This window comes from Pteropus medius, unplaced genomic scaffold (genome assembly GCF_902729225.1).
Source record: "Pteropus medius unplaced genomic scaffold, Ma_sr-lr_union100, whole genome shotgun sequence".
NCBI classification, from domain to species: domain Eukaryota; kingdom Metazoa; phylum Chordata; class Mammalia; order Chiroptera; family Pteropodidae; genus Pteropus; species Pteropus medius.
This window is the reverse complement of record NW_024340692.1, coordinates 21608104-21635215: the sequence shown is the minus strand read 5'-3', so window position 1 is coordinate 21635215 and position 27112 is coordinate 21608104. Positions and strand designations below refer to the sequence as shown.

Sequence of the window (27112 nt, the reverse complement as noted above, 5' to 3'; positions counted from 1 at the left end):
ATTGTATTAGGCTTTCCAAAAAGCACCCCTTCAATACAAACTCCTTCAAGATTCATCTCCAGACCTTATCCAAAGGTCGATGTTATCACTGAAATGTTGGGGACATGGTAATATGGAGACTGCATTTTTTTTGTTGTTGATTTATTTTTCTAGTGGAACGTCTAAGTTTCTAGCAATTATTTTAGGGCATAAAGATCCATCATGATGATAAATCAAGCTGTCAACTCTTTCTGGTCCAAATTAGAGGTTGAAGAGATTGAGAAACTTTTCTATTATAATATTCCAACCTTTGCATCTCCAAATTACATGTTACCCCTCTGGAAGTAGTGCCATATTTGTCCATGGATTTTCTCTTGTCATGGTGATCTGATTGAACAGGGATTGCTCAGGTAGAAATGCTCCTCTCCCAGTGGTCTCATGGGCCTCCCAGTCTCTGGTAGCCATGGAGCAAAAGGCTAAGAGGTAGGCACCCCTGGGCTGCCTGCCTGGTTCATACAAACATTCACTTGTCTCATGTAGTGGTGGATAGTTTATAGATGGTCAGAACATACTGTTTTTATGAAAAAGATTTGGGAAAAAAAAAAAAGTTGGCTGCTACAGAAGGTCCCTAAGCACAGCTGGGAGGAACAAAAGTTTGATTGACCCAGTAATATCACCAGTGAGAACATGACTAATGTTGGGCGATGTCAGCATGGATACCTCCAGCCTCCAGTGCTTCAACTTTGGGTACTTGACCAAGGAGTGGTCAATGAGGCATAGCCCTACCTAGACCCTGTTCTTGAGCCCACTGCCTTCTCCAGCTCACTATGCTGTTTGGTCCCCATTCTGCTTCTCATGCCCTGGGCTGGCCCACTGTGCTGGAAGCTGAACTGAAGGCTGTTGGTAAGGCTACAGCCAAGGTTTTTCTGAGGGAAGGCACAGGGAGACTTCATGGAAAGGATGAGTCTGGACTCCTACCAAATTACCCTCCCGTTGACTTTTAGAAGGCTGGAATTTCAGGCCCTAGAGGTGCAGAGGCAATTTACTGACACTCGTTGTTGGCCCAACTCTTAGTTGGAGACCTGCCTGTTGAGCAGCTGGGTATCAACATGCAGATGCTCCCGCCTCACCCACACTCAGCTTCTGTCTACTCTGGTGTCAGCTCTGTGACTTAAATCAATTTTTTCCTCCTCAGCCAGTGGAGCTGGAAGCTCTTCTTACCATCTGGTGAAGGACTATGAAATGGCTGTGTGGCAGTGGCATAGGGAGATGGAGTGTTGGAGGTGAGATGAGGACAGCTAACAATAGGCAGAACAGCTACAGATATTTACTGAGTACCTACCTGGTGACAGGCACTATGCTAAAGGCTTATGACACAATGACACACAAGTTAGATGTGTGGCCTCAGATATACCAACAGGCCTCTTGATGATAGGAAAGAAAAAGGATAGAAATGGAGAGAAAGCAAATTACATTTTATTTTGATATTAATAATAGAAACTCTTGGTTTCTCTCTCTTAGGGAGCCTAAAATACGATCATCTTTCTAGTTTTCATTATAATCTCTAAGGCCATAGTAGGAGGTAAAAGGAAGGTAACTTATGGATATTTTTCTTTGTTAAACAGGATAGAATTAGAAATGAAAAGTGTATGGGACTTGCCCAAAGATTTCTATTGTGGTGGGGGAAAGATGAAGATAGGTATTAAGATTTGAGACTCCATTTCCCCAAATGCCACAAAATCAAATAAGGCCTCACTTTATTTTTGTTTTGAATCTGATGGACAGACATAAGCTGAGGTCTTGGTTGCTGAGAGATTTTAGAAATATCAAACATTTCACTAAAAGAAGTTAATTTGGCAACATTTTTCCAGCTTGTTATTTTTAAACATGCAAAAGAGACATTCTCATTGGTTTCTAGATAGTTCTGTAAAAGTGAAGTCTGTCCTACCAGTCTAACTGCCCCTTGCCCCCAGTCACTGGAAGTTTAATGTTGCAGACCCCATATTGCTTTCAGGAATGACAGTGGTCTTCTGAACTCCTGTACCCTGTACGCTGCGCTCAACCACACTCGTTGCTTTTATTTAACTAGGTTTGTTTTGAAAGTAATTGGCTCGGTTGTCTTTCTGCAAGTATACGTGATCCAGACAGTCTTGGCTCGCAGCTCAACTTCACAGGTCAGTTACACAACAAGTAGGAGGAACTTTGATTATACCCGGCTCCGGGGGAAAATAGCGTAATAACAAGAAGAGCCAAAATGATGAGCTAATTGCTCTAGAATTGAACTTAGAATACCTCGCCACTATTTTCTTCTCCACTATAACTGTAAGAATGTGAACTTCAATGCAGAAAGAGCAAAGGGAAACTTCAGGAGATATAACTAAGGAACACAAGAGTATGACCAGGAATGAAACAAATATTATAGTTTGACCTTTTCATGAAAATGGTGTCTGAGTGTAGTCTACTCTGAAAAAAGAGCAAATATTTGGATGTCCTTTGGGTTTAGAGCCAGACAGTTCTAAGTTTGGATTTGGTTCTAAGACTTGCTAGCTATGTGGCTTTGGGCAAATTACATAAGCTCTCTGCAGCTTAGTTTTCTCATCTATAACATAGGGATAAGCATTTTGAACAGAGAAGATTGTATGAGAATTAGAGATCATGTTTGTAAAGTGCCTACTACCTAGCTGAATACCTAGCATGAAATGGACAGTAAGTTGTAATTATTATAAATAACGTATTTGCTTCTGCTTCAGCTTCCATCCTCAACAAAGTATTGTAAAAATGATGTTGAAAATATCTGTTTATACACCCGTCTTAATTAGTGGTTTATATACCCATCTAATTAACTCTGATTACACATTGGAATCAGTCAGGAGTTTTCAAAAGACACAATGCCTTACCCCAGACCAATTAAATCAGAATCACTAGGAGTGGGTCCCAGCACTGCATTTTACATCTATCTCACCAGATGATTTTGATGTATACCAAGGGCCAAGAACCATTAGCCTTTCCCATTTACATGTGAGCCCTTTGAGAGCAGAGAACATATTTTATTTTCCTTTAACCAAATTAAAAAAATTAGAGAAAGTTGTCCAAATTTCCCAAACTAGGCTCATATGAGCATATTTCTTGGGAAGCAGATAAAGACAAGAGATACCGGCATATTGTTATTCTCACAATAGGAATTTGAAAGAGTGGGGATAAAGAAAGGTCACGGTTCTTTCAGCTGACAATTCACCTCTTGACTGCATATCATTTATCCCTGGTCCTCTTTTTGACTCTTTAATTGCCAGAGGATCAAAGAAGCGAGACAGCACAATACTTTGAGAAACTCCATTAGTTAAAATAAAATAGAAACTTCTTCAGAAAAATTTATTTCAAAGAAGGAGAAAGTCAGACACTGCCAAGGTAGGATAATGGGCAAGATCAGAGAGGCGGAAGAGAGAAATCAGTGAAACAGAGTGGGCACATATTTGGGACTATTTGATGTGCAAACATATTACGTGAGACCGCGGAATATACTAGTAACAGTCCCAGTCATTACTGCAGTGAGAATGTCATTAGGGTGTTCACAATATTATTTTCTCTTTTGCAGGCACATTGCAAGATTGTACCTCCCTACTCTGTGATCTTGGGCATGACCATATGACTTGCTTTGGCCAAAAATATGTGAGTGGGAATTACAAGTGTCATATCCTGGGGAAACTATTAAGAGCCAGGTACTTTTCTTTGCCACAGCAAGGTACTGGCTACTCTGTCAGTCTGGGTCCTGGATTGAGGACCATGCAAAGCAGAGTTCTCAGCTGACCCATGATGGAGATGTAGCATGAATGAGAAATAAACCTTTGTTTTAAGTTCTTGAGATTTTGGGGTTGTCCGTTATCACAGCACAAACCTGCCTATCATAATGCATACATATTACAAAGAACTTTTAAGCCAACTACTTCCTCCGTGAAAAGTGTAAATAAAGTTATGCAGAAGGTTGCTCAAAACTGTTTAACAACTTTTTCACTTCCCACAAGTATTAAATTAGTCAAGTTTCAGTGCTTCTCTAATCGTTAGTTTGTCTATCTGTAAAAATTGTTGGGTTGTATTTGTGAAAACATATCTACATTGTTTAGCAGAGTGCCTGGTGAATGATGATGCTTGATAAATATTAGGTTATGCAGTCCTATTATTTGTGGAATAAACTGAACGAAGGGTGAGAAAGCAGAAAGCACAAATGCAGGCAATAAATATTTGCTAAGTGAATTAATAAAGAAAGCCAGGATGAATAAGGGACCAAAACTTCTGCTAATTCTTCGAACATCGGGTTCTTTTTTAAGGTTTCATTTCTTCTAAACTCCTGTGTTTAAAATGAAGTATCATTTAGAAAATGAGGAGAGAGGGAGGCTCTAATGAATGAAAAATAAAAACAATCTTTTTTTTTTTTTTTAAGACAGTACTGTCTAATGGAGCTTGCTTGTTTCTCTTTCTCTTTTCTTCAGCAAACTAGCAACAATGGATTTAGATTTTAATCCTTCTTCTGAAACTGGCTTGTGTTTGGCCTTTTAAGGAAAAGAAGATCCTGAACTGCCCTTCCTCATCTGTCCATGGAGATGATGGTAGCTAACTACCTGGGTCATACACTAAGGTTAGCATAATGGTGAGTGATGCTTTAGGTCACTGGAAAGTAGGTTCTTTAAGAATGTTGAGTTTCACTTTTATGATCAGCAACTTCTTTCCAATTTAAAGGAGACATCAGCCTAGTATAAATTTTATACTACAATGCCTTTGATTTGGAAGGTACCAAAACAGTTTGACATTGTTTTGTTTTCCTGAAAATTTGTGGAAAAGGTCTAATGGGAGATCTGGGTAGAAATGAAATAAATAGTGATCTGTGACTACAATATTTGATTTGAAAAACTGTATGTTTGCCCCATTGGAAAACTAAACCATGACTTTACATCTCAGATGTCTCTATTTTTTCTCTTCTGTGAACGAGGTCTCATTCCTTAATAGAAACATAGGTAGCAAGAAGGAATGAAGTTGGTTCTCTGATTCCTGGATCTGACACTTGAATTTAATGTGGGTCACGGTAAAGAGTATCTCATATTCATGTAGAGGAGAGAAAGGTGTCTCTTGCCAATTATACCCCAATAATGGAACCCACTTTCCCACAGAGGAAATGAGTTCCAGTGGAGGTGAATGAAGGAAGGTAAAGTGGCGGAGGGTAAGTGAAAATGTGCCTGCCTGTTCTCTTGGTCTTGCTGTTGCAAAGATCCCCCTATCTACATTGCCTTATCTCAGAACATTCCAGAGGCAGGTCCTGAAGGCTGGCAACTTCATGTGAACAGTGACCCCAAATCAATTTGCATGACTATTATGAACAGTTTCACTGACTGAATGGAAAATTCAGTTATGTTATTGGGCATAAAGTTGTAGCCAAACAAAGTACAGTGGTTATTGTGTGTAGAACTGAGGAAGGGACAGAAAATAAGGTTTTCTTTTATCTTTTTATTATTCTGTAAAGTTAGAAGGGAAGAAGATTAGGTGATATGAACAGAATAGTCCCAAAACACATGAATTTTGGTCTAATCATGTCCCAGTAATAATACTTACCAGCCCTGTGACCTCATATAAGTTATTTAACTGTTCTGAGCTTAATTTCTTCATCTGCCAAATGAGAACAATAATTACATCTACTCTTTAGAGTTAAATGAGGTGAGACACTTAAGGAACTTAGCACAGCACCTGGAACATTAGTGTTCAATAACTGCTGGCAACTATTGGTATAACTATACTGTATAGAGACAGGAAAGGGGGGCATTTATAGGTCCATTCTGACATCGTACTGAATTAATGTTTCCCCAGATGTGGCAGTTGTGTTATATTGAGCAGGAATAGGTTATTTGCTTAGGAGATGCATGAAAAAGTATGTAGGGATGAAATGTTGTGATGTCTACAACTTATTTTTCAAATAGTTCAGGGCAAAAAAGGGGATCTAGGTGAAGCATTCAAAGGTGTTCATTGTACTGCTATTTTAGCCTTTCCATAGCTTCGAAAGAAAAATTAAAAGTTGTTTTATCTCTTTATTTTGTTTTACTTAACCCCCATACTTTTTTTTTTCCATTATATTGAATTTTTTTGAAGAGTACAGGTCATTTGCCTTATACATACACTACATTCTGGATTTATCTTCAGGCTAAATAAGGGTTTCTCAACCTCAGCATTAACATTTTGGGCTAGATAATTCTTTGATGTAGATAATTCTTTGTGCATTATAGAATGTTTAGAAACATTCTTGACTTCTGTCCACTAGTAACAACCCCCTAGTTGTGATGATCAAAAATGTCTGAAAATATCGACAAATATCCCCTTTGGTCATAATCACCTCCAGTTAGGAATCATTGGTCTAGACACTTTTGTCAAGGATACTAAGCAATATTATGTGCTTGTTAATATATCACATCAGGAAACACATGACATCAGGTTATGTGGAACTAATAATGGTAATGCTAAGTATAGTAACTTGGTTAAGTTGGCAACCAGCAAATCTTTCCAATGTAATTAACTGTTAATTACGGAGGTACTTTGAGTCTGTGTGATTATCATGTTACCGAACAATTTTCTACTTAATGATTTTAGCATCCACTGATGAGTCTCCTTTGAGCCACTAGGGGATGTAAAATAATGATTTTCTAATTCTTCCTTTGCATATATATGAGCTAAAATTTTTCTGTAAAGAAGAGCTTTCTCCTTTATTATATTTTCCCTTCTTCCTTTCTGTCTTCTTTAAATGTCATTATTGATGCATGGATTCTGCTTAATAGAATTGTAATTTTTTATCATCAATAATTTTTCATGCTCAAATTGTCCCAAATTGGCCAGTGGCAACCCATTTACACGAATTACTATGTCACTTATTATGAATATGTAAACCATTTACATGGTTCAAAACAAAATATGTAAAAAAGGTATATCTAGAGAAGTCTCACTCCCATTTCCTTTCCCCTTCCTCCATAGGTAATCATTTTCATTGGTTTCTGATTTATCTTTTCTGTGTTTCTTATTAAAAATAAGTGAAAATGTATATACACACACCTATATTTTATTTTATTACCCTTTCTTACCAAAAGATAGTATATCAGGTGCACTTTTTTGCACCTTACCTTATATTTAACAGTATATCATAAAATCACTATCAATTCATATAGATATTCTTTGCTCTTTTTTATGGCTGCATAGTTATCTGTAGTGTATGTGTACTTTAGTTCATTCAACCAGTCTTCCATGAATGGGCATTTAAGTTGTTTCCAGTAGTTTGCTACCACAAATAATGCCATAATGAATAACTATGAATATGCTCTTTTGAATTAACAGATGTCTATTCTTAGGGTAAATTCCTGGAAGAGATGTTGTGGCATCAAAGGATAAATGCATACATAATTGTGTTATATACTGCCAAATGTCCTTTATCAGTGGTTGCATCACTTTGTCTTCCCACCAGTAATAAATAAGAGTATTTTCCTACAGCCTTGCCTATACGGTGTGCTGTAAACTTATGTATTTTTCCAGTCTGATAGGTGAGAAATGGTAAATCATTGTAGTTTAAATTTGCATTTCCTATATAATGAACAAAGTTAAGCATCTTTTCTTATGCTTAAGGGCCATTTGTTCCATGTGCTTTTTAAAACCTACTTTCTTTATAATTTCCTGGCCATTACCTTTGATCATGCTCCTGTTACTTCATACCTGGATTTCTGACATTGTCTTCTAGCTGGTTTCTCTGCGTATAGCCTTTCTTTTTTTTCAATGACACTGAACACAGCTAATATAGTTACCAAATTAATCTTATTAAAACACCTCTTTAAAACATTCTTTCTTAAAGAACTTTAAGTTATTCCTATTTAGCCCCAGAATACTTTTAAACTCATTATTCCAGAGTTAAAGATATGATTTTTCAGTCACTTCTCCAAATTTCTTTCCCCATTCCCTTATATTTACTTATTTCCTCTGCAAAATTGGTACATGCAGTGTTCTAAAATCCATGACAGAAATTCTTCCTTCTAAACCTTTTTACTGCTATTGTCCAGGTCCAAAGCCCCTCTGTAGTGTAGCCCTACCTTCTTATCTCTCTAAATTCCATGGAAACTCAAAGGCTCAAATCTCATCTTCTGGAAGCCTTCCTTGACCATTTCTGTGCCCAAGGATTTCCTCCTTCTCTAAATTCTGTCATTGCAAATGTTTGTCTACTTATTTAACAATTAATTTTAAGTAAGGGGGTCTCCACCTTACTTAAAATTTAAAAAAAATTGTATATGGTTTTCTCCCAAGACTAGGGGTTATAGCCATTTTAGTGAGAAAATGCTAATAGATTTTCATCGCCCACTTATGAACCAAGATAAGGGCACATTAACCTCAATTTTACTGACAAGATGAAGGTAAAGAGATCTTATGCAATTTGATTAAATTATTGAGTCATTGGTGATATAAGTATGGGCCCCAAATCTTAGGCTATAGTTATATGTCATTCTTATTACCACATTTCCCAAATTAAAACAAAAAAGGATATTTTAAAACATTAGGTAAAAATGATTCCACTTTCTTTTATTCTCAATTAATGAACAAATATAATTTAGAATACTTAGATTTATCTTAGTTAAATTTCCATTCAAGATACTGATTAGAAAGGCAAAGAATTTGGCATCAAATACTCTTGAGACAAAATGATATTATATAAAATGCTATTTGTTTTCAGCCTGATAAAAGGCCCATAAACAAATTTGATTAGCAAAAACATCATGGAAACTCCATGAAGAAAAATTATTCCATCTATCTTTAGGTTGGGTTCCCTTTCAAAGATTCATAGACCCACATGGCAATTAGTTTCAATATCTTGCCTAAATTTACAGCAAGACACATTCCTGGAATTTGGTGGCTTCCCTCTTTTTCATTTTATATCCAATCCAATGGTGCTATGTGGTATAGACTTTCTCTACCACCCTCTCCACAGGAGAACCAGGCATGCCTGGGGGAAAATGAAGAGCCAGTGATGTGAATTAGAGAATTATATGAAAGATTGACAAATGCTTTTCCTTGTATTATGAGGACTTCAACTCACTGTCACCACATTTTTTTTTTTTTTCTCTAAGGATTGTCTTGGGCTTGAAACAATTTAGTCATTTTTGCAAAGGAAAACTCTCAAACTCCTAACAGGCTTTTGTGTTTTACATACTGAATGAGTTAGAGTAATTAGGCATTTCTTTGGTTGAGTTTCTTTCTCTCTCACCATTGTTCATCTTAAAATTTGTGACTTTGAAAAGCTAAGGAGAGGCCAAGTCTCAGGAATCTTGAAATATGGTTGCTGTAGATATCCTCTGCCAATTAACTAACAGCCAGAGAAAAAGATGCCTGTCCTTTTCTAAACTTGAATTTCATGAAGACAGGTGACCTATTCATTGCCTCAAAAGGGAGCATTCCTCTCTGCAACCCTGTATGCATGGGAGTGAGCCCACTTAATGGATATTGATGGTGACACTGATGATAACAACAATGACAAGAGTCCCTGCTGAAAGAATGACAGGATGAGGATGTGCGAAAATGGACAGAGCTATTTCAACTCTTTAGCCAACAAAGGAAGATGACATACCCAAGCCGCATCCCAGACATCCTTCTTCACAAGGTACACATTCTTCATAATCTGGGTCTTGAACTTCATCTATATAGTGAGAAGAGTGAAAAACCATTCATTTTCACTGACTGGAGACACATCAATTGCTATGAAAATATATTGGTGTGTAGCTTATTTTCAAGTAAGTCATAGAGCAATTATGAAATCCAAAACCATCATTAAGGATCTATGTATTCACATTTTTATCTCCATTAATTTAATTGATTAGCACAGCTTGACTGGGTGCAAATAGAACAAAATTAGACGATATGCCATGCAACATGTATTGAAGCTGGTAGATTTTATTTATTAACGAAATAAGTTCAGCTTCTGAGAATATGGAATTGGGTATATAAATGAACAGGGTCTATTTCATTTTATCTGTTCTTCTAAATACTTTTTAAAAAAAGTTTAAATCCTATACTACATTAGTAAACATTAAGAAGAAAAAGAATGTGTTTTAATTATTCTAGAAATATCTTGGAGCTCTTTTTAGCACCAGATTAGGCATAATTCTTATACAGAGCAGAGAAAGTCTGCAGTGTTCTTATATGGAAGACAACAATAACTGTAAGTGCTGTTTTAAATTTTCCATCTTCCTGTGTAAGATAAGGAATTGGGCAATAAGAATAACATGATTTACAGAACATTTTAATATTTTTGAGTAGTTGTAGGTAGGGTGATTCTCACTGGCTTCTCACAGCAAGCGCTTTTGTGCTATGAAGAAACGAAGCAAGGCATAGAGAAATCAGACTAATTTTCCCCAGAGTCTAGTAATTGAGAAGGAGAAAATTGTTCGCCAGGACTTCTGGATTCTAATCTAATTTTCTCTCTACCATACCCTGCTTGCAAACCCTCTACTCAAGATCAATTTCTATGTGATTAGCTGCATTCCTATGCCCTTGGATTGCATCTGGGGAAACCCAGAGAACAGATGTGTGGGGCAAGAGAGAGGAGCAGCTGTGACTGTCCCTACATGATATATAGTCATACAGAGTCATCTCAGGCATCGACAGTAAACCAAGAAGACAGTCCAGGTCTGTGGGACATCTGGGGGTACTGTTCCCCATGCCACCTCCTGGTGGCTCCAGAGCAGCCTTACCTTGTCCACACTCTAACTTCTGGCAGGTGTGGTTGGTGGGCACTATGAAGTAGCCACCCATGCACCGTGTGCAGATGTGTGCGCTGTGGCAAAGATCACAGTTGTCTGGGCAGGGGAGGCAGGTGTGCCCTTCAGCAGGGTAGTGCCCTACAGGGCAGCTCTCCCGACACTCGCCCTGGTACAGGAAGCGCTCCCGGCCATGCTTATCTGAACAGATAGAGGAACAACAAAAAGAGTGAAAATGTACACAATTAACCATGAAGCTAATATAACCTAAGATGTTTTATTAAAAAAAAGACATGACCGAGGGTTTAGGCTCCTTGGGGACTATTTAATAAAAAGTGCAGTATCTGTATCCTTGTAGTTGAAAAGTTTTCCTAGGGCTCCTTTCCGTATCTATGGAAGCTTGAAGACCTGGGGCTATAGAAATCTCATGAGAATAAACAAACACTTACCGATAGACATGACAGTTTTATGACAGTCCAATTTTTAAGAATGATTTTGAATTCGGTTATCAAAATTACTCACTTGCTTTAACTAAGCTCTGAATTTTTGCACAGCTGCCATAATGGCAGCCTATTGAAGCATGAGACACACCTCTTTGACTCCTTTACGTGCATTCCTGAAAGTTCCTGAGCTTCTGTCAAAACTGGACTCTACAAGGAAAGAATCAGCAGTATCCCTAGCATGAGACTATGGGAATTTGCTCCTGGACGAAATAGATAATTCTAATCAGTTGCAAACAATTGCAATTAATGAAAATGAATTATAATCAGTTGCAAAAATATATATTAAAGAACAAGATTAATATGGATGCACATAGAGGTTCTCTACCCCCACTTTCCTAGAGTTCTTGCTTGTGCTGAGTGTTTAGGATATCTATTTTTGAATCAGATCTCAATATATTGCTGTGTAGCTTATTTTCAAGGAAGTCATAGAGCAATTATGAAATCCAAAACCATCATTCAGGATCTATGTGTCACCCACATTTTTATCTCCTTCATTAATTTAATCGATTAGATCAGCTTGATTGGGTACAAATAGAACAAAGTTGGACTATATGCCATACAATTTGTATTGAAGTCAAGTTGGTAGATTGTATTTATTATGCCATATGTTCTGACCTCTGAAGAAAAGCTGATCAGTGCTACCCTAAATAACTGGGGTCTAGTGTTCACTCATCATGCCATCTACCACATGAAGATCCAGAACCATTGAACTTCAAAATGTAAGGCTGCTGAATTTGTGACTAAAGATAGCATTGACCCTGTGTTGCAAGTTCAGAAACTGAAAGTGAATATAATATTAGATTGAACCACATGAAAGTGCCAACATTCGACTATTTTTTTTTACCCATAAACTCATGAGTCTCAAATGGTTAAACCCCATGTTTCTTATTTAATTAAAATCCTCATTCAAATACCATTTAAAAACCACAGCCTTGGATTATGGGCTCTGAAGCTACCACTTTTCTAATGGTGATTTCATGCCAGAAGTCTGCTGGTTCCCGTAGGAACAAAGAAAAGAAAGAGGTGGTGGAAGAAAGTGTCTGCTGTCTCCACGTTTGACTTAGAAGAACATTATATCTTAAAGGAAGGAGTGTTTGGGAGGATGTAATGTGCATTTGGTAATTCTACAGCTATCAGTCAATGTTGTGGAGCACAAAACCCTGATCTGCTAGAACCTGGAATCTCAAGAGACCACAAAAGGGTCAACCTTCTAAGTTATGTTCTTCTCTCAGATAGAGGTAGGAAGATCTGAGGGAGAAGACTAGTCTCTCTCTATCCAGCAGTTTTGATTCTCCATACCTTCACATGACATCAATTCAGGATCCAGAGGCTTGGGGGAAGCCTGGCATAGAGTGAGCTCTAAATATGTATTTGCTGAATGATTGAGTAAGTGAGTGAATGACTGAGTGAGTGAGTGAATTAATTTTTGGCAATATTCCTATTTTTCTAATATATCCAACTAAATCTTAAAAATTAAGGATAATGGGTTTGGATATCAGAGAAAATATGCTCCAATCCCATTTTTATTATTTAGAAATGGATTTATTATTTGGACAGATTTAGATATTATAATTTGGATTTAAAGGACAGAACTTTGAAGGGTCTTACTATTTAAAATACATGGACCCTGTAAAAGGAGGTCACTTGATGTATTGGCCACAGCCAGCTTTCCCCATAGGTTTGGTCTAAGATTATGCCAAGATCTGGTCATTTTTCTAATAGCCTGAGTCACATGGCAGCTCCCTAGTTTGGGCTGATAGTTTGGATACTCCATTGATTTAAATACCATGCATAAATTTTGGACTACTTGCCCAGAGTCTCAGAATTTAAATATAACGATATGTAGGAGAAGCTGGTTCTAGCAGTAGAAGGGCAGATATTTTTGTTAGGTGCCAAACTTTCATGTGATAATCTGAGACAAGAGTTAGAGTGCAAGGAACTCTAAAAGAGGTTCAGATTGGCTTTCATTTATACTGAAGATTAATTAACTGTATCCATGTATCTCTTGGCAGTTGATTTTTTAGAAGAGAAGGGGGACCAATGTGAAGACATTGGATGTCTCCAGGAGGAAAGGAAGGTCAAAGGTTGAAGGCATGGGGGCAAAGGATTGGTGGAAAGGATGAAAGAAAGAAAGGCTGAAGGACTCTGAAAATAAACTTTATGACGTTTACTTCATTATTTCACTTATTGTAGCTGTCGGATGATTAGTTGAATTTAGCTTTGGGTCCAGTTTGGAGGAGGATAAGTCTGGAAGAAAATTAAGAGTGAATCTTTATCAACATAGCTGGAGATCTGCATGTCCAAAAGAATTCAGACCTAAATCTTAACAAAATTACAATTAACTAAGGGGCAAAATTTCTACAGATTGATGGAAAAGATTTATATGTATGGATGGGACTCCCTAGCCAGAGGTTTTCAGCCTTTATGACAGCCTAATGATACAGAACTGCATCAGTTCAATCATCTATGTTCTTTAGCACAGAACTATGGACATCATGCTCTTAATAGGAGAGAACCGTGCTAATCTGAGCTCGCTCAGCAATACCCTCTCTAGGAAGCTTCTTTGGCTCACTACAGCTGAAGATGAGTTTTCTTTTTTCACTTGTGGTAGGATTCCTATCGTAATTGGTTTTTAATGTTTTCTTGTTTTATAACACATGAGGATAAACTCCTGTTTGACTGCAAACTCCTTGAAGGCAAGTATGCTATCAGTGATTGCATTTTCCATGGCAACTTGTACATGGGAGGGGCACAATAAATTTTGATTAACATAAAGGATTAAACATATAGTTTCAAACAGAAAATACATTAAAAACATTGAAGGATTTTATGTATGGATTAGGCCAAATAGCTGTAGGATACTTAGAACATTTTAGACATTTGTTTAGCATTCAGGCCACTCCTTAATTTTGCACTATGTATGAAGAATTAGTGTGTTTTAAATCTGAAAGGGATTTTGGATGCCATCTTATCTATGCTTCCTTCTTTTATAAACAAGGAGAGACTTAAAGAAGCAAAGTGACTGATTTAGTGTCTTCTAGTTCATTAGTAACAAAACAGGAACTAGAACTCAGGTTTTCTGACTGCTGGTACTGATGTTCTTTCTACTGAATCATTCATTCAGTTATATTGTGTGCCTTCCATATGCCAGACACTGTGCTCAAAATACAGCAAAAAAAAAAAAACAGGTAAAACCATTCAGTACTCTTATAAGGCATAGAGTCTTAAGGACAAGATTGATATCAAGTGCGAGGAGGCCTATAAAGTGGGAAGTGCAGAGCTCGAAGGATGCTCATTGGAAGGTGGCCTAACCTAGACAGGGAGGGTGGAACAGCCCTCACTGAGGAAATGACATTGAAACTGAGACCTAAAGGATGAATAGAAAGAGGTCAGGCAGATAAGGAGTTCAGAACATTTCAAGTGAAGTCTTTGAACAGCTAGAGAAACTCAAATGCCCATAGGAATAAGGAGGTACAGACAATGATAGTAGTAGTAGCAATAATAAAAAAAAGAATTAACATTTATTGAGAACTTCCTATGTGCCAGCCCTAAGTGCTTTATTATTTTATTTCATTTAGTCTTATTTTATTTTCAAAATCCTAAAAAGAGGCAACCGTTGTCACCATCTCATAAATGAGGAAAGAAACAGAATGAGCAGGCTAGAGATAAAATTTGACATTAATGTATTCTGTTTACATAAAAAAACACAAAGAAATAATTTTAATTTATATGAAGAAATGTGTTATTTCCCACTTTTCTACAAATGCATTATACTCTTATTTTGTTCTTTTTCTTGGTTTTATTACAAGTAAGGATAAAGATAAATAATTCTCTTTCACCAGAAATGCCATGTTAAGTATGATGACAGTGGTAACTGACAGCCTCAGGATCAGTGAGACAACTGGGAGTGATGGGGACTACGGAGAAATGGCCTCTAGTCAATTACTTGGGGGATGAAAGCCCAGTGTTGCCAGATCTTCCAAGTATTTAAGAGAAACAAAAAACCCAGGTTTTTAATTGTCCCAGTTTCAAAATTTGATCCAAATTTTAAAAGTATTATGTAGGTCAAATAGAGTATGAATCTGTCCAACAGAAGATCAGAGTTGGGGTCAGGCATGTGAAGGGAGGCTGGAGAGGAGTCAATGGTCAGACAGCAGAGGACCTTTAAGATTATAGAATATAATTCAATGACATCAGAAATTTTGAGTTGTTAAAACTAGGACAGAGAAGGTCATATTTGTGTTTTGAAATGGTTACTTTGTTCTGACAAGGCTTTGACAACTTCTAAATGGCATAGCTCAGGGCTGAGGAGACCTTGACACAACCTCTATTACAATATTTCTCTTAAAGACTGAATGTGTCTGCCTTAATTTCCTAGCTTTTCACTTTTACCTCAACAAATCTTAGCTTTACTGTCTATCTCTTGTCTGACATCTTGTTTGCATGCCCTTTCTTTCTCCTTCTCTGGAAAGACATCTCTTAGCTTTTCTCTTATCTCCTCAGGGGCAGAGTCTGTGTCTACAGTAATGTAAACTTGTGCCCTGACAATAAGCAGAAACTTCAAGGTTGTAAAAACTTTCTAATGAACAGCTGTCTAATCTCAACCCCTTGTTCTCAGAGATGAAGCTTCTGAGTCAAACCAAATAATGTCCCACAGTAGAACAGGTTTGAGGCAACAAAGAACAAGTGAGCCATCAGACTTCCTCACCTACTCCACAAGAGGTGCAGTTGGAAAGCTCATTCCCTTGGCATTCTTGGCAGGTGAAGTGGCATAGATGGCATTGGTTCATAAATTTAAATTTGCCTGAGGGACAGTTCAAAACGCAACGGCCGTCATCAAAAATCCTAGAGGAAAAACAGACTTTTAGAGTTTGTAAGGATGACTTTCGGAAATAGCCTTAAGTATTAGAACATGTGGTATTCGTGTTTCGCTACACAAACTTAGTTTCGTTGTTCCAGAAACAAGGGGGATATCTGGGACTGATCATCCTAGACCATGTGGAATATTAGTCACGTACCCATCCTTGGCCCAACACTTGGACCCAACAGCAGACATGCCAGAAACTGGCTGGGGATGCAATCCTGAGTCTGGTTCCAAATAAGCTAACCAGTGTCTACAGGGATTAAACCCATATTGGAGGCCCCAGCCAAACCCAGCCCATAGTTGGATGATGGTCTTTGAACTTTCAAGACACTAAATGGGACTTTGAATCCAGAAGCCTTGGAGAAAATATTCTTCTTTTAGTTATCAGCATGCCCACACTTTGCAAGGGAAATGTCAACTCCAAGGGCTCTCGAAGGGTAAAACAAAGCTCTATTCTGTAGCTTAGGTGAGATTTATAAACTTGGCCTGTGCATATGGCAAGTAATCAATGAACTCTGAATCTGAGTGTCATTTTTGCAAGTGTTTCCTAATGTATAGGGTACAGTCTCTATTTTCTGACTGTGTTTGCAGTCATCTACAAGGGCACCACAGATAAGTTAGCATGTGGGCTTCTAAACCTTTGGTTTTGTACATGTACGATAGATATCATAATACCGTAGTTACTATTTTTGTAGTTTTGCTTCTTTTTTTTCTTTGTAAAATAATTCCAAAAGCAAATGTAATGAAGTAAATCATAGCCAAGAATTTTGCTCAGAAAAAAATCAGTTTCCCAAGTGCAAGAGTTAGATAGGTAATGTGAATAGATGATGTGAGCTGAGGGGCTCAACCCCCAGAGTTTCTAACCTGTGGGTCCTGAGGGGAGGAAGCTAAGAATTTGTATTTTTGACAAGTTCCTGGGTGACACTCATGCTGCTGGTCTAGGGAACACACTTTGAGAACTGCTGCTCTACCTTCTGCTCACTGATTGTCTAGATTACTATGGAATTTGCTAAATGATTCCTAAATAATACAGGTGGTGCCAAATTGGTGTTTCATAGAGCTTATTTAGAGTAATAGTTGTATCAGTTGGAAGGTTAATTGAGCCCCTCAGGGCATAGTGCTGGCACTCAGGCCTGGGAGAGTTAAGGGCCTGCCAGCAAAGATAGGATATTTTTTTCTCTCTACCACTTCTCTTTATTCAGATTGGATGTCACATGGAAAGCCAGGTGTAGGCCTCATGCAGCTTGTTCCTGGGGTGGCACTGGCTTGTCTAAATCTCACTGTTTCCATAGCTAGAGCCACTCCTAAACTGGGGATAGGCATTTCAATACCAGGCTTGTAGGAAATAGGTGTGGGGCAAGGCATCCTGGATAATGTGTTACTTGCAGTCTTCCATCTTGTTTTTACTCCCTGAAAGTCTGTGTCATTTGTATCGGTTTGGAAACAGAATGGGATTAAAGCCAACAGCACAAGACACCTCATTCTCATCTCCTCAGGTTCTGGTCACCACACCCAGCTCCACTGGAGGGAACAGTCTCTTGGCCTACTACACAGTGTGTTGTCCAGCCCTAAACAGACACTCACACACATCTGGTTGTCCATGTCAAAACAGATCCCCTGCACCATGGTGTATAATGAGAGGACTATGTTCCCAGCCCAGACTTTTAGTTGATGGCACTAATGCCAACTGGGAATATCTTGGCCCCACCCTGCCTCTGCTTTATGGGCTAGAAGATGTTTCAAGGAATAATTTGGATATGGTTAGTTAAAGAGACAAAAACAAAACAACCTCCCTTTGAGAAAAACTGTGCAAGAGCTTTCTCAAGTTTTTAAATAAGGAAGCTACTTGATGCTCTACAAAAGGAGAGAATGGAATATGTTTATTGGTGAGGATTCATTTTCTTGCTAAATTCAGTTGAAAATAGGACAGAAAGTACATCATCATTTTGTCCTTTAAAGAAAGATGATAGATTGGTTTAGGAAGAAGTTGTTTCTTTTGAGAGTGGCGATATAATACTCTCAATGATGGGAACCATTTAAAATCATCCAGAAACTAGGGTGGGGTGTGGGGGCTGAAACAGATAGTGTAAAATTCCATGTTTATATGGGGAAGGGGCTGATTTTTTTTTACTTGAGGGCGTGATTTCTAATAAGTACCAAGGACACAATTATGCTTTAAATCACCTCTCTCTACCTCGACCCTAAGGAAAGCACAGGTGATATACCCAGTCTTTGTAAGAACATAATTCTTTCTAAAGTTCGAAAGATCTAGAAAACAGTCATGCTTAAATGCAGGCACTGAATTACATCCTCCCCTGCACCCCTCCCCTCCCCAAGAAAATTTGCTAAAGAACATGAAGAAAAGTACCATTTCAAATCTGTTGGTGGAACAGATTTTCACCAACACCAGCAAATCTTCCCTAATGGAAGAGAATAGAGGCCTTGCTCTGGGCTTCATGGGACTGCTGAAAATTTTCTTTAAAGCCAACACAAGCTGACTCTGGGACCACCAGACATTCAATTTGTGGATTTCTGAGACACTCAGGCAAGCTAATCTCTATAGGGGAAGCACTTTTCTCCTCAAGTCACACATGCCCTTTGCTTTTTTTTATAAGCAGTGAACCATTCCAGGTCCAACAGGGCTCATGGAAAGGAAGAAGGAGGCAAAACCAAGTGCTAAAGATGAGTGGTGTGTGTGTGTGTGTGTGTGTGGTGTATGTGTGTTGTGTGTGTGTGTGAGAGAGATGCGAACTAGAATGAAAGAGGTGTCAAGTCAGGGTTAGTTGGTCCTCTGTGCTGATTGTTGGTTTGGCCTAACTAAAGCCATTAGAAAGTCACTTAATGAAATTTCTTGGTACTTTAATGTTTTAACAAAAAGTCTTTTTTCCCCTGAATTCAATGAGACGGATCAAATAAAACATTTGAGGGTGGGTCAGAACTAATTTTAAAATGCTTTTAATTAGTTCTTTGACTGTAACTTTTCCAGGACTGGATTGGGAGATTAGCTTGGACACTGAGGACCATGACATTACAGAGTTATCTATGCATGTTCTATAGAAGAGGCAAACTTCCTTTAAGTTTTCAATTGCCTTTAAGGAGCTAAACCTAAAGTTTGGAAATGTAAAGGGAAAACTAGAAGCTGAAGGGAGGGCTTTTTAAATTTGTATTTCCTATAATACAACTTCAGGGTTAAATTATTTTTTAAAATTTACTATGGAAAAATTTAAACATATATAAGATAAACATACATGCAAGACATAACAGTACCCCTCCTCTTATATTCATCACTCAGCTTCAACAATTGTCAACACACAGTCAATCTTATTTCATCTCTATCCCCACTGATTTACTTCCCTTCCATATTGTTTTGAAGCAAACCTCCTTTAGAGTTGAACTTCATTCTGCTGGGACTGGAAATATCCAAAAATTTAAGAATAGGAAGAAACTTGGAGACCAACTGTCCTGTGTATTTTGTTTGTCTCCCCTTACCCCTGGCCCAGATCCATTTTTCCGCATTCTGTTTGGTGCTGTCTTGGAAGTGTGCCCACTGGGGACTGCATCTCCAAGCTAGTTCCCTTACTTGTGAGTGATGTTTCCCATTGGGCACCAGTTAGTTTCAGATAGGAAACACCAGCAGGAGATCTGAGGGTGGGAGGAGAGATTGGGATATTTATTCCTCTTGGAGTCACAACTCTGCTTCTTTCTTCCATGATTTTGAAATGGCTGTGTCCCCTATAGCTCCAGTTTCTATAAGGCATCTCCTGTTCTATGGTTGCAGCTTTGGCTTCAGGCCTAGTGTGTTAAAACTGCCCCACTATTGCTTGTCCCTGAGTGGCTCACCATCCCTTAACTTTGACCTCTTGAGACACCTATAAGAATTTATGGGCCTTGCGCCTAACTCAGAGCTGGATATAAACTAGGGGCTCAAGACTGCCTTGAATGGACCTGATTCCACTCACAGAAATACTTTGGTAAATTCAGTGCTGTTCTTTCAAGAACAAATAAGTCAACATCACTGTCTTTTAAAATAGTTTCTTTCACCTCATCTTCTCAACCCCCTTCCAGGAAAATGCAGACAAGAAAAGAAGTCAGGTAGTTTATTGCCATGATACAATGCCCTTTCTTGGACATATTTGCAAGTAATTGACATCAAGGAGGAGAGATGGGGAAAGAAATGGAGTGCTCAGGAGATGAGGAGAAAATTTTTCCTGCGGAATAAGATTTCCTTAGGAGGACACCCTGGTTCAAGATCCATACAGATGTTTTTCTTTCTTCAAAAGCTAAAGCATGGGCTTTAGCTTGAACTTAAATAAGTTCAACTACCGGAATGGCCCAGGGGGTGTACACCTGATCTTTTACCAATTTTTTAATTTATGGTAGTAGAATTATTTCCCTCACTTCTGGTAAGTCTGAGACAATCATGACTTCTGCAATGTACACTGGATGATGGTAGCTCTCTTATTAAACAAATGCTAAAATGTCCCCTTAGTTCAAAGAAGTGTGTAGTTTGATTACTGATATGATGAGAAGTTAGAGGGGAAATTGGATCCATTTTTAGAATGCCGTCTGTATCTAACAGTATGCTCTGAAGTTGCTTTAAAGCAAGTTTAATATTTAGAGGCATAAATATCTTAAAGAGACACTTGGAAGGTGTTATCACAGTTATCATTGAGAATTCTTAAGACCGTTCTTTTGTGTCTTCATCCCTCCCTCCTTTCCTCACTCCCTTCTTTTCTTCCTCTCTCCCTTCCTTCTTTCTCTTTTGAGGGAGCTATTTGGAGAGCCAAGCTCATGATATTGATTACCTACTTTATCAAGTTCAATGAAACACACGTTTATTGAATTGTTGCTATATGCTGATCACTGTGGGGGGATAAAGAGACAAATATACCACAGTTCCTACACATGATATTACAGGCCTGAGGAAGAATTAGATGAAATGACCGTTGTGTAAGGTGGAAGGAACATCCATCCTAGAGATTCACCTGCCATGGGAGCAGCCTTGTCATACTGGTCTGGGGAGAGACTCTGCTTCCTATGCATTTAGCAGAGCAGTGAGGAGGGCATTCGAACATTCAGTCAGCCAACAAATATTAAGTGCTAGAATCAGAGGAGTGTTGACTAAAAATACAATAGGCTCCCAACTCTCTTCATTAGATATTCCCAGCATATTAGCAGAGATACTCATCTCATTCAGATACTTTCTATTTCCTCATTCATTCAGCTATCACACATTTATTGAGTTCTTACTATTTTCCTAGCACTAGGATAGGTTATAGAGACACAAAGATGAGTATTTCAAGGGATGTACAGTCTAATGAAGAGATAGCTTTGTAAATGAATGTCTTACAATGTCACAGTTGCTCTTAGGGAAGTTTATACAGAGCACAGGGGGACATAAAGGGAGAGAGGTTAATTATACTGGGAAGAGGTAAAAAATGCCTTCATAGAACAGTTTACCCATGAACTGATTCTAGAAAACGAGCAGATATTTGCTCAGCAGATGGAGATGACTGAGTTATGGGTGTGCAGAAAGGGATGAAATTCCAGGCATCAAAGGCACCATCATCTTCATCGATGAGAAAGCCCCACTAGAGTCCAGGATACTGATTCATGCAGTGGGTACTGGGCATCATGGGGAGAAGGTGCTACAGAGGTGGGCTGTGGTCAGTCTACAGAGGGTTACGGTGTCATGAGAAGGACTTTTTCTTTCTCCTTCAGGCCCAAGGGGTACCTTTCTCTATCCTGCAACCCGTGAGCTCTCAACCATAGGAGATACTGAGAGACTACTCACCTTGTGACAGGACAGCGAGTGCAGTTTTCCTGAGTCGGCCCCCAACACTTGGCACACGAGGCTTCACAGATCTGGCAGTGGCCATGCTCATCAATGTATTCTCCTGGGGAAGAAAATCTAGTTGTTTATCTCATTTCTACATGTCAGTGCTGCGTGGGCTGTTAGTCTGAGAGCAGCCAGATCTCTGTGGCTGCCTAAAAGCAATGGAGACAACACAGAGAGAAGAGACCTCAAATGGCTTTAATTGCCAGTCCTAAATCCTGACCTTATAATAACAACTGCTCCTCTCCCAAGGGCCCTGAAAGTTGGAACCTGAAAAAGTTATGAGGCAATGACATGATTTTGGATCTAGTCAACATGTGTTACAGATTTTATAAGCAGAGAGAAGCCAAGGGGGGCTTCCTACAGGACCCCTTTATTGAGCTTCTACTGACTTAACTGTTAAAGGCTGAAGGCTTATGGCCTACAGAGATCCCAGTTATAGCCTTGGCTCAAGTCAGGCAACAAGCCAGACCCACCCAGGTCTTGTCCCGTCACTCTGGGATGGATAGCGGTTGCTAGTCAAGAATGGGAGTTGAAGCTTGGCTGACATTTGACAGATGTCAGCCGCATCTCACCCTGAAAGAGTAACAATGAAAGGATAGCCAGAGAATTCTTCATTTAATTGGAAAGCTTATCTTTCCCAAGAAGAAAAAACACACATATAAGGCCTTTCCACAGAAGCAAGTCTAGCCTCACAAACTTCTTGTGAACATTTAAAATTACACCCATGGCAAAGGTAGTGGAGAGAAGCTAAACTCACTGAAGGTGATTCCAATGATGGGTCTCTACTCATTGAATTCTACCCTCTACTCATACTACACTCATTGTCTCGTCTCATTAAAGAAATTGACAAGTTCCTGCAGTCTGATCCAAAGAACCACTTCGTGTGGTGTAGACACTGCTCACGCTCACGAATTATAGATTCAGATTTCAGCAGAGGCACAACTTTCATTTGCCTTCCACTGCAACTTTCAGAGCCCTGTAAGCATGTCTGAACATTGTCAATCTGATATACAGCCAGAGTGAGGTAGCAGGATTCAGCCATGGTTTAATCATGTTGCATTTCTGAAACTCTACGATTCGCTGCCTGGTTTACTGTAGTTGCATGGAAAAAAGCCGTGGAAACACAGACTTGACTGGTAAGGAATGGAGGGAAGTCCACCCCTCTGCCTTTTCCCATAACTTTACTGACTGAGTACACTGGGTAAGGTAAATCTTACATATAAAAATCTACTCGCTATCACTAAACCACAAAAATGAAAATGAAGAGGCAGCTAGAGCTTGTCCTTACATAAAACAAAAAGCCTTTCATGTAGAGTTATTTATTTTGTTAACTAAAGGGGAAAATTACGTATTTAGAGCAATGCAAGTATCTAGCAGTGGCATACTCTGCAAAGCCTGGACTCTGCTTTTCTGTGTCTTCCAGTTGTTACCAAGGTACATTGTGGACCAGGAATCCGAAATATAATTTTTAGAATGGGACTGTGGTTCTTAGCTCAAGATTAACTCCCAAAAGCCTTAGGCCTAAAAGAGTGAATAACCACTAGGAGCAAAACATGCAGATGTTTGAGTCGTTCATCGTACAAGGTGCCTGCCCAAGCAGTCAAGTGGATGTGGAAATCCAGCCTATGTTCATCTCACCAAGCCATGTACTCTGGTCTTGCCTGCCTCTGCCTTTGTGTGAATTTTTACTAATTCACACAAAGGTGTTAGAATGGACTAATTGCATTCTTGATAATCAGCAGTCTCAAAGCGGAAAAAAAAAAACTAGGATTTCTGTCTAGTAGGAGTGGTGATTTCAATTTGGGACTGTCTCACACAATAAAGGCCTCATATTTATGCAGCCTTCTTTTTATTCAGACTCCCCTATTCCACCTCTTAATTATTGCCCTTGTGTAATCTCTTCCACTTTTGTCATAGGAGGCACAACCAATTGAGCAGTGTGATTATCAGTCCAGGCACCAGCACGACAAAGAGCGGAGGATCTGGGGTAGACATGGTAGGAAGAAGTAAATCTTGCCTACATTGTCAACGCTAATAATTTGTGTTTAGGTGTTAGTACTGGTGCTTATAGAAACTGACACAGGTATTCATTTCTCTTTATTCTTGATATCCACCCATCTTAACCTCCGTGGTATAATAGATCCAATGCTAGAGTAGAATTTTAAAGTAAATACGTACTACTCTGCTAAATTGAATGCTACTGAGATAGTTTGGAGTTATACGATTCTAAACCCAAGGTTAATCAAAGGTTTTTCATATATTACTGTGGAAATTTTCAATTTTCCTTCATCTTTTGTTTGCCTCTTCATTGGCTTCTATAAGCCAGCAGGTGGCAATGATACTTGAGCCTTGTACTTCCTTGATCTGCTCAACTGTAATGGCCTCTATTGGCACTCACAAAGATATGATCACTTTAGATATAATCATTACTCTGAATTGCCCCATCTCAGATTTCAAATACTGCCTCCAAACACAATGATGTTCTTATGCTCCACTATGACTGGTTCACCCCACTTGATCATCTTTTCATTCATCTTTCTAGTTCCCTCTTGAATTTCTCACTGGAACTGGGTCAAACCTTCCCAAGACCCAAGTTCCACCCATTCTTTCTCAGAAGATTACCTCACTACCTAACTTGCTGATACGATATTGAGTTTCCTCAGTACCCCTTTTCTTAGTGTCAAAATTCCTTTCTATCTTCTTGACTGTTCATTTGTCTCTTATCTCTGAGAAAGGTCCATTTTTCCTCCTGGCCATTGTCAAATCTCCATCTAATGCTCTTAATCTTTCCTTGGGATATTTTTCCACCAGTCTCCCTGTCTCTAGTCTTTTCTTCATGTTTCCTATCACTCTCTGATCTACAAAAGTTCTCCCCAGTCTAAAACACTTTTCTTCCTGATAAGTGACCCTTAAAACATATTTTTCTCCCTTCTATCATTTGGTAACAAAATGGAGAAAACCTCATAACCTTGAAGTTTATGTAAGAAAGTCAGCATAGGACAGCTTAACTGCACCTCTCTCAAGTCTGCCTGCCTCTTAGCTTTAGAGCAAACTCTGGCTTTGGAACAGATGAGAATAGAAGGACTTGCCCCAATTTTCATATTTATGAAGATGTCCAATAACTTACATAAACAACTGCCCCCAGCCCTTGCAGGCACAAGTTTTCTGCTGCACAGTTGAAACCAAATAAGCCAGATTCCAAGGACACAGTAAAGTGGTTTTTTGGTTGTTGGAGCAGCAAATTCTTCTCATCTGTCTTTATTGCACAATGAAGCTGAATGTTTATGACAAGAGCGATACACAAAATTCTTCTAAAAAATCACTCTTAGCACAGACATCAGGGGCCAATATATTTTGTTCTCCACCTCATCCTACAAGCTCTTCCTTCTGGTGTCTTCATCTATTATTATTATGTCCAAATTGTCTTTCTCCTGTGATCAAATTTTTTTCATTCCCCTTTTAGTTGCTTTCTCATCTCATTCTATAGTAGTTAAAAGGATATTGAAGAAGTGGTGTCTCATGGGAAAAATGATATCTCTAAAGTTGAAGACAGCTTAAAAATTAATATTTCTAAATTTAAAAAATTGTAAGTGACATGCCCTGCCTATTCCACCTCTTGATAACATTGCGGCATGTGTTTGTATCAACAGGTCTAAGTTACGAATAAACTTTATGAAACCATCCAGAATTCGTAAACATATATCATCCTATATTATCCACAGCTACTAAACATGATTGAGACTAACATAATAATATTTTTTAGGCTTATATAACCAGAAGAGCTTCATTTCTCCTGCATTTCTTCTGTATTTTATAATATTTCTTTATTGATGAGAGCTAAACTTATTGTAGAGTTTAAGCAAAGAAATATGTAAACTAAATAAATTAATAAACATGTAAGTAGATAGCTTATGATGTTTGTGTCTAAAACAATTTTTTTTTTCTTATAGCAAGGGTGGTTAGTAAGAGAAGATGGGAGGAACATTTGATGAAAAATCAGCCATTTGATTTTTGATCTGGTTATTTCAGTGAGTAACCTTGGGGTACTAAATTACCTGTAGACTTCTATTTATGTGCCTTATCACGCAGATGCCAGGCATTACAGAATGTCACTTTCTTAAATGACTACAACCACAGATGCTAAACAAATAATACAGTCTCTCTGCAAGGATGCCAATACTTAGTTTCTAACTTAAGATACCACTATGTAAAGACAGTTTTTGTGAAAAGAAATTCATACATTACTTTCCACCAGCTACAATAAATACTCAGTTATACTTTCCATTAGTTATATACTAATGAAATAATTCAGTTTTTAAAGCATCATTAAACGTGAAGTTTTATAACAAGTTTCAAAATATGAGGCCTTTCACTGAGACTGCAACATCTTCAAAGTCTATATAATTATTCAGCCTTAAAAAGGAAAGGCATCCTGACACATGCTACAACATGGATGAACCTTAAAGACATTCTAAGTGAAATAAACAAGTCACAAAAGGACAAATATTGCATGATTCCATTTATACGAGGTACCTAGAGTAGTCGAATTCAGTGGGACAGAAGTAGTATGGTGGTTGCCAGGGGCTAGGGAAGGGAGAAATGGGGAGACATTGTTTAATGGGTACAAAGTCTCAGCTGGGGAAGATGAAAAAGCTCTGGAAATGGATGATGGCAGTGGCGCTATAATGTAAATGTAATTAATGCCATAGAACTGTATGTTAAAATGATCAATTTTATGTATATTTTACCACCACACCACCACCAAAAAAAAAAAAAAAAAGTCTGCATGTTGAGTTTGTTCCTTTGCAGGCCAAACTTATTTTTAACCAAGAAATTCAAGATTGTCTGCCCTTTGAGATGGATCCAAACAGCACCAACCATCTCGAGGGAGTCAGTTTGTTGAATTGAGGCATAGGAAATCTGTGAGAATAGAACTAAATGAATAAATGGATAAAGCTTGTGATAATAGAGACATCTGGCAGATGGAACACTGTGCTTTTTATCGGGATCTACAAAGGCTGAGTGAACATCAGGCAGCTAGAAGGAGAGTTCTACTTCCACAGACTGGAGGTGTCTGGGGACCACAGCTCCTCTATCTCATCTTCTCAACAACTTCCTTTTTTCCTCCCCCACAGGATTTCTGATTGACAGGACTTATCCTTCCTGGTCT

The 27112-nt window shown here is 38.4% G+C and overlaps 1 protein-coding gene across 4 annotated transcripts in view; it reads right to left on the bottom strand.

Annotated features, from left to right (window-relative positions):
* The window catches only part of PCSK5 (proprotein convertase subtilisin/kexin type 5), a 396723-nt gene that overhangs the window by 65553 nt on the left and 304058 nt on the right, over positions 1-27112 (bottom strand). For 3 of the 4 annotated variants that reach the window (XM_039843681.1, XM_039843770.1, XM_039843837.1), the window contains exons 21-24: positions 21898-22000; positions 15948-16084; positions 10731-10937; positions 9608-9676 (exon numbers count right to left, since the gene is read on the bottom strand). In XM_039843681.1, coding sequence (XP_039699615.1) covers positions 9608-9676; positions 10731-10937; positions 15948-16084; positions 21898-22000 — 516 coding nt within the window. Of the gene's footprint in view, positions 1-9607; positions 9677-10730; positions 10938-15947; positions 16085-21897; positions 22001-27112 lie in introns of those variants that run through there. The other variant, XM_039843973.1, reaches the window with a different exon arrangement.